General features: G+C 45.8%; 1 protein-coding gene and 1 long non-coding RNA gene across 7 annotated transcripts in view; one reads left to right on the top strand and one right to left on the bottom strand.

The window, feature by feature from the left end:
• Positions 1–292: 292 nt before the first annotated feature.
• On the bottom strand, positions 293–2,990 carry BTG1 (BTG anti-proliferation factor 1). The gene is made up of 2 exons (XM_003927879.4): positions 2,546–2,990; positions 293–1,606 (listed from the first exon to the last, which is right to left on the bottom strand). Exons 1-2 carry the CDS (start codon positions 2,691–2,693, stop codon positions 1,239–1,241), a joined length of 516 nt encoding a protein of 171 aa, XP_003927928.1. The 5' UTR covers positions 2,694–2,990; the 3' UTR covers positions 293–1,238.
• Positions 2,991–3,024: 34 nt separating this feature from the next.
• The window catches only part of LOC120364923 (uncharacterized), an 85,716-nt gene continuing 80,810 nt past the window's right edge, over positions 3,025–7,930 (top strand). For 4 of the 6 annotated variants that reach the window (XR_012518388.1, XR_012518387.1, XR_012518383.1 and 1 more), the window contains exon 1: positions 3,398–3,881. This is a non-coding gene — a long non-coding RNA (uncharacterized LOC120364923). The other 2 variants (XR_012518386.1, XR_012518384.1) reach the window with 2 other exon arrangements.

Genomic DNA, 7,930 nt, shown 5'->3' with positions numbered 1-7,930 from the left:
AGGCAAGCATGAAATGCAATCCTTTTGAGTATCACATTTTTGGTAGATGCTACCGTGGTCTCTTATCCTTATTTCATGGGATCATTAGCCTGTGAATGTGTCCATGTTTTTTTCAACATGTTATTCCTGTGTTTCCTCTAACACCTAAATATGTATATACATATCATCTTCATTTCTCATCAAATGTTGTTTCAGCACAACCAGTGTGCAACTGATTTTCAGAGTTCACAGAACCTATCTTCTAAGAAAAAATACTTTTAGGTGAACCTCTATAATCATGACAAGAGATTGATTAAAATGCCAAGATAAGAAACAATTTATTATAGAGAGAAGAAAAATTTCTCATCCAAAATATAGAAATCTGTACAACTTTGCCACAATCAATATACATGAACTGTACAAATTTACACCAGTTCATAATTTACCAAATAAAAGATGACTAACAAAGTTCACAAAATAGATGGTGGTTTGTGGAAAAGACTTTTACCCAATTAAGTACAAGGAAAGTTACAAACCAGACCTCCACTTTCTAAAAATAAGAAGTTTACTCAGTCTTAGAAAACTACAAGCTAGCAAATGTACAGAGAGCTGGCTGGTGCTAACACCACAGTTGAGACAGTGTCTTTTTAAGGGTCTTTTTTAAAGCCTGTTGCCATGGCAGAATCTGGTCACTTGCTACTTTCAAGGCCAAAAACACAATACAAGATCTGACCATTTCCCCAGATCATGCTTACTAGTTTGTATTTATGTACATTTATACATATTTAAGTGCTAGGTAAAAGTCTTGTAAAATTTCCAGTACTATCATGTTTGAAACGTTTAGCTTTCCTATTGAGCTGCCAAAAAGGTTAACAATAACAATTTTCAAGTGTAATAGTGCAAATTCATCTGCGAGATTTACTGCAGAGATTCTTTGAAATACAGATCTTCTTTAAAGGGATTGATGTAAAAATTTAGGTATGTCTGCAAGAAACTGAAACCACCCTAGGACTTCCCTCCCTAGCAAATAAAGTGATCATTTACTTGGACTCACAGGCTATTAAAATTAATCATTGAAAGGTACTGTCCAAACTATGGCACTGTCACTTAAAAAAATTTTTTTTACCACTCTATCTTGTGCCAGATCTTCACAGCTGTGACACGGTTTAAATTCCATAATCCATCCCCAAGAGGAGCCCACCCAAAGCAAAAATCAAATTTATCCATCATTATAAGATGATCCATCCATAGACTATATCTTAACCTGATACAGTCATCATATTGTAGTTTTTGGAAGGGCTCGTTCTGCCCAAGAGAAGTTCCTCCTTACAGCTGATTCGGCTGTCTACCACTTGCACGTTGGTGCTGTTTTGAGTGCTACCTCCTGCTGGTGAGGCTTCATACAGCACACAGATGGAGCCATCCTCTCCAATTCTGTAGGACACTTCGTAAGGGTCAACCCAGAGTGTGAGTTCACTTGGGAGAAGCCTGAACAGCTCCTGACTGCTCAGTCCAATCCGCTGTGCTGCCTGTCCAATCAGAGGATCCATTTTATGGTTGATGCGAATACAACGGTAACCCGATCCCTTACATGGCTTTTCTGGGAACCAGTGATGTTTATAATGTTCTGTAGAAGAAAGAAGAACAGAGAAACAATGCTTAGGATCTTTAGACAGCTCCTGCTGTTGTTTCCTCCTACCGTAGGCTTTTTTGAGGCGTGAAAATGAAAACTATCGACTTTTAAAAGCGTCCAGGATTGCATCCGTTGTGTATGTGCGGGGACGGGGAAGGGGCGGGCAGGGTTTTGGAAATAACACAGTAGTACGGGACAAAACAATCTCCAGGAACCAACCGGTTGAGCCGCCAAAACAGGAATCAGGCGCGCAGCTCCGCCGGCCGGGAAGCCGGTGGCACCCACGGCCAGGCGGGAACCTGTTTACTTTCTCCACCCCATCCCAGCCGCACACAATGGAGTTGATGGCTTTGGGGATGAGGAGCGCCACCGGACTGTTAACCCCGAAGGGAAGAAAAACAAGCAATCCTAAACCACGCTCTGGGCAGGGCTGTAATTGTGCCGGTGACAAATCCGATGATTAATGGGCAGGGGCAGGAGGCGCGGGGAGACCGCACGTCCGTCCCGAGCTGGCTCCGGGGCAGCGGCGCGGCTTCCCACCCCGGGGCCGGGCCGCCGACCACGCAACGGTTGGAGGGAGCTTGGGGAAGTGGGCGTCGAACCCACCCCAGCCCCGCGGCTCCTTTGTCCCCAAACCGGCGGACGGCCCTCGGACCGCAGCTCCCGCCTCAGTGGGCTTAAGTTTCTTTGTTGTGCGTGTTTTCTTCTCCCCTCCGTTCTGCCAGCTGGGGGGAGGGGGCGCCCTCCGTCCAGACCCCGAAGCCTCGCTGGGAGCCGCCGTTAGCGGCCGCCCAACGAGAACACACCGGTCCCGCGGCGGGGCTCGAGCGCGACCGGCCCCGGGGCGCTGCCGAGGCTTCCGCGGCCCCGACGGCCGGACTCTGACACAGGGATGCGGAGCCCGCGTCCCCCCGACGCCCTCGCCCTGCTCACCTGCCAGCAGCTCCTGCAGGCTCTGGCTGAAGGTCTGCAGCTGTCGCTCGCTCGTGAGCCCCTTGGTGCGGAGGAACTTGGAGATGAAGGACACGGCGGCAGCAATCTCGCCTATCATGGTGGCAGCCCGGGTGTAGAAGGGATGCATGGGGGCGGCGGGTGGGGGCGGCCCGGGGCGGCCGGGGCTCGGCGGCGCGGCCCCGACGGCGGAGCGGCCACCCCGGGCTTCCTCACCGGGAGGAAGGCTGAGAGGAAGAGAGGGCGTGAAGAGCGGACGGCTTTTCTTTTTCTTTCTTTAGACTAAAAAAGTTATTTTCGAGACCGGAGGCGGCAGGAGAGAAGAGGAGACGAGCGACGGCGGCCTGGTCACATCGCTCGGACCTCCCCAGCCGCCTCCGCCTCCAGCTCCGCAGCATCCGAGGATCCCAGCAGCTGCATTTCCAGCTCCGAGGGGCGAAGAGATGCGACCGCCGTGCAGCACCCTTTATAGAGCCGCGAAAAGGAAGTGGCGTAGCTGGAGCGTGACGGCCGACTCCAGCCAATCCGAAGATCGCACCATTGTGACGCAAGCAGGTTCGGAGCCGAAAGGGGCGGGAAAAGGGTCCAGGAGGCGGGTCCAGAGACAGGGAAGAGAGGGAGGAGCTGACGTAATCCGCTTGTAAACAAATAAACCCTGAGTGGCGGCTGGAGAGCCAGTTGCTGGGTCGAGGGACGAAGGGAACCGGGGGTGCGTGTGTGAAAGCTCCGCCCCCAGCCCTAGGTCCGCCTTCCCGCTTCAGCCTGTCCAGGCGCTGCGCCAGTGCATCCTTCAGCGAGTGCGCTACCCGGGTCCCCTTGCCCTGGAGGGTTAGTGCTGGGTAGAAAAGAACCGCCTGGCGCAGGCAGTGCCTTCACGCGCGCTGCCTTCCTCAGATTGGGCTGCGTGTCCCCACGGCGTGTTTACATCTCGTTCCCGCTCCGGGTTTTGGTGACTGGCTCCTGGAGCCAGGGGCGCGTGTGGTGCGGCGCGATAGGGGCGCCCGCGCCGTGGGTGCGGGAAAAGTGAAGGGAATGGTCGCACTGGGCGTTCTGCCCGAGACGCAGAACTGCAGCCTCGGGGAGCCAGGGTCCCCTCGCAGACGAGCCGCCTACGCCGCGGATCCGTTTCTGCTCCACCCAAGGGGAGGAGTAGGGGGATGTCTTTGTAAAAGTTTAATTGCAAAATAAGTGGGTTAGTAAGGCCATTTGTGGTTGGTGTTTCAGTAACTTCAGCAGTCAGCAGAGAGAAGAGTGGAAACCTTACTGGATGCGGACAGGAGGGACAGGAGAGCCAGTCACTGAAGACAACGCGGATCTGGTAAATCGTGGTCTGTGAAAAACAAACAGACAAGCTACAGTGTATTTTAAAACTTGGGTACCCAAAACCAAAGATTTTCTTTTCTTTTCTAGTCCAAATGCCGTCCTAGCCTTAAGAGTCCTGCTCTTTATTAAAAATAAGAGAAGTCTAAAAAAATGGAGGCTTCTGAAAGTAAGTTTGTTTGAAACCCTACCAAAAAGAAAAAAACAAAACAAAACGAAACTTTAGAAAAGAGTGTAGCAGGAAGGCAGGAGCCTGCTAAAACGATTAGGCCTAAGACAGGGTTAACCTGAACTCCCATTAAGGAGAAGGGGAAAAAGAAAAAAACAAAAAGATGAAGAGAGGAAGGCAGATGGAGGAAGCAAACGGGAGGCAGAAGCTGAACTCTGCCAGATGGAAATAAATATCCCCAGCTTAGTGGGTCATCGATATTGCAAAACACACCACTTTGAGTTTTCTTGTTTTTTTTTTTTTTAATACTGAGCTAAGGATGTAGTAAAGCAAAAGTGTGATATTATAAAACAGGAGAAAACGTTTTATTGTTTAAAAATATGAAAAACTCGATTAAAAAATAGCTTCTAGATTATTTTTTCTTCATTAGTGTACGTAAGTAGTTACATGTGAAATAAAGATAGTGGGGTTTGAACTTTTCAGGTAGAACTGTGCTTAAAAATAATAATAATTTCACTGGAGGCATGAAACCTCTTTTACTACTCAAAGAGAATACAGAGAAGCAAAAGTAAATTCATGAAATTACCATAGCCCTAGAAGAAGAACTCCTGATCTCCCTTCTAACCTGACCCACCCTTTGTCCCCTGCTCTGCTTCTTTCCCTTACATTGTCTTTGTGTCACTGAGTACAAATTAGGAATCAAGTGAAAGTTTTTCTCTTCTAAAACTGGTCTTCATTTTGGCCTCTCGGTCACTCTGTTCTTAAATTGACTCATCTGAAAAACAGAAATAGTTAAAGCAACAAAAACGCTAGGATTGGACTCAGACTTCCTTCATCCCACTATTTTTAACTGCCTGCACTAGCAGCTGCAGGACCCCTTCTGAAAGCCTTATAAAACCAGTTGAACAGGGTTAACAGAAAGTTTAACCCACAGACTCGGAGAGTTATTTCCTGAACTGAGTTTTTGTTTTTTGTTTTTTTGTTTTTAAATCGTATATGTGTTTCCCACCTTAAATCATCCCATTAGGAGACAAATAGATTTGAGAAACTACAATAATTTTTAACCTGGGGAATCTAGAAAGTACTCAGAAAAAACTGAAAATAAACGTTGGTCTTAAATGTAAGCCTCAGATGGTACAGGATATTAATTGCTAATAGTTTTCAATTCTGGACATAATTTTATACATTTAATATCATTTTCTGGAAGTTTAGTCAGGCCCTTCCCATCTGGGAAACAAACCAGGATTTCTTGATAGCCTTTGAATTATAAAGGTGCTTTCTGTGTTACTATGCTAAGTTTACCAAGGCTCTCCCAAGTACTTTATTACTATTATGCTATTTGATAGTAATGTTTCAAATTAATTTTTTTTTTTTTTTAGAATGAGTCTAGCTCTGTCACCCAGGCTGGAACTCAGTGACATGATCTTGGCACACTGCAGCCACCAACTCACAGGGTTCAACTGATTCTCCTGCCTCAGCCTCCTAAGTACCTGAGATTACAGCTATGCACCACCCCACCCAGCTAATTTTGTGTTTTTCGTAGAGATGGGGTTTCATCATGTTGGTTAGGCTGGTCTGGAACTCCTGGCTTCAAGTCATCCACTTGCCTGGGCCTCTCAAAGTGCTGCGATTACAGACGGGGGCCACAGTGCCCCGCCTGTCAAATTAATTTCTAAAAGTTAGAACACTTCTAATCAAAGTATTAAAAATCTCAGGAATGTTGTCAAAACAAATTGAAAAAATGAACCTGGGTTTTAATATAAGTAGACAAATAAAAGCACAATTATCAGATATTGTTTCCCCAGTTGGACCTGCCCTTTCCCTGAAGGCACATTCAGGGCCAGGGCCTTCCAGACTGAGCCAGAGGCAGCCTGCCTGTTGTTAGTCAGCTAGCTGCAGTCATGAAAGTTGTGCGTATTATGAACCTACTTCCAGATAGAGTGCTAGGTGTCTAGAAAACTCAAAACTTAACCAATAAGTAGGAGTCAAGTGAGAGAGTTCTTGAGAGAGTGTTAATGGCAAATAGAAACAGGTCATTTATTTATTTGTGTGTTTTGGGGCAGAGGGAAAATAAGAAAGCCCTAAAAGTGAGTGATGTCAGCTAAGCCAGTGAAAGTGACCCATGATTCGTTCTCCTTGGAGGAAAGGAGAACAAGGGCCGGATCTTGGAGTATCTTAAAGGTATAAAGCAAGGAGGATAAGTATTGTTGAAAAACCAGGTAGATGGAGGCAGGCATAGAGTACCTGGGAATATTTTTAGCAGGCAGATTATATGATCAGGTTTACTTACCTTTAAGTAATTTAGCTTTCCTGTGGGCTTATGTCTTCAACTAGAGACCTATGCCTCTTATTTGTCTATTTTTTGGTTACCTATATAAAGCAGACCACTTTTAGTTGCCTCCCCGCTAGCATCCTAATCTGCTTTGCTTTGGTAAGAATCCAAGGGCACAAGCAAAGACATTTACACTGGGTTTAGATCTGTTGCATTTCTGAAAACACAAAAGAACTTGGCAGTCAGAGGGTGACACATACTGATTTTAGACAAAACTCAGTTTTTTGTGGAAGCTATTCAGATTGTTTGGAGAGTGGGAGGAAGAGGGAGTGAAGCATTGCTTAACAGCAAAAGTAATAATGCAGGTTATTATCGTTTTATGATTAACAGTGCATCAGTGCTAAGCGTTTTACATGTTTTCTCTGTCTCTTTTTTTTTTTTGAGACAGGGTCTCACTCTATTGCCACCACACCTAGCTAATTTTTTTATTTTTTGGTAGAGATGGGGTTTTCACCATGTTGCCCAGGCTGGTTTTGAACTCCTGGGCTTAGGGGATTCACCCACCTTTGCCTGTAATTCCAGCACTTTGTAATTCCAAAGTGCTTCAATTACAGGCATGAGCCACCACACCCAGCTATAATTTCTCACGTTAATTCTCTAAGTAACCCAATCAAGTGAGTCTAGTTGACAGCATTGAACATGAGAATACAGTCTTAAAGAAAATAAGTAATTTACCCAAGGTTTTAAAACCAGATTTGAACTCTCAAGTCACTGACTACAGAATTTGAGCTCTAAATACCTGGTAGGGTTTTCAAGGGAGCTCCTGATACTAGCTTTCCTAAAAAGGATCTTGAGAAATAAAACTTGGTAAAAGACCATCTGGAGATGAGTAGAGATAGTAGAAGAAAAAAAAAAAAAATCAAAACTCAAAGCAGCTGAGGGGGTATCTCATAGCTGACATACCCGGGAAAATACAGCTACATTTATTAAAAGGCTCACTGGAAAATGAAACAAAGGACATATTAAAACGTTAATTTGCCAAATAATTTAACAGGAATGAAAATCATCCCTAAGTACAGATACGTGAAAATAGCAAAAATGTTTTCTATTTAAGACTTTAAACTTTCCATTTCCCCTTTGGCCTAAATCAGCAAGAGGAACCGGGGGCCTGGTCAGATCCACAATCTCTCTTGCGCAGCAACTGAAGGAAGCCCTGGAGGGTTGGGTGGAGGAGGTGGAGGGAAAGCAAGAAGGGATTGTTTTGTGTGGAGGTCACTGTTGAATTGGATCAGCCGGCCTCCAGGAATTCTCACTAAACTTTGTATTGTATATAACTCAGGGCCATTTCTCAAAGCAGGGCTCCTCCCAAACCTTCTTTTCCTTCCTGGCGTCAGAACCTCTGGGCCTATCTCTCTCTCTTTTTTTTTTTTTTTTTTTTTTTTTTTTTGTGGAGACGGGGTTTCACCAGGTTGACCAGATGGTCTCGATCTCTTGACATGGTGATCCACCCGCCTCGGCCTCCCAAAGTGCTGGGATTATAGGCCTGAGTCACCTCCCGCAGCAGCCTGTCTCTTCTTAAAGCTCTCACTATCTATTTTGTCACCTG

Source organism: Saimiri boliviensis, chromosome 7 (assembly GCF_048565385.1).
Source record: "Saimiri boliviensis isolate mSaiBol1 chromosome 7, mSaiBol1.pri, whole genome shotgun sequence".
NCBI lineage: Eukaryota > Metazoa > Chordata > Mammalia > Primates > Cebidae > Saimiri > Saimiri boliviensis.
This window is presented reverse-complemented; position numbering and strand designations above follow the sequence as displayed.

Bases quoted from the DNA above. Each gene is read 5' to 3' on its own strand.
- BTG1 (XM_003927879.4), bottom strand. From the start codon at position 2,693: ATGCATCCCTTCTACACCCGGGCTGCCACCATGATAGGCGAGATTGCT. The intron at 1,607-2,545 runs GTGAGCAGGGCG...TTTCTTCTACAG, and splicing joins CCTGCAGGAGCTGCTGGCAG to AACATTATAAACATCACTGG.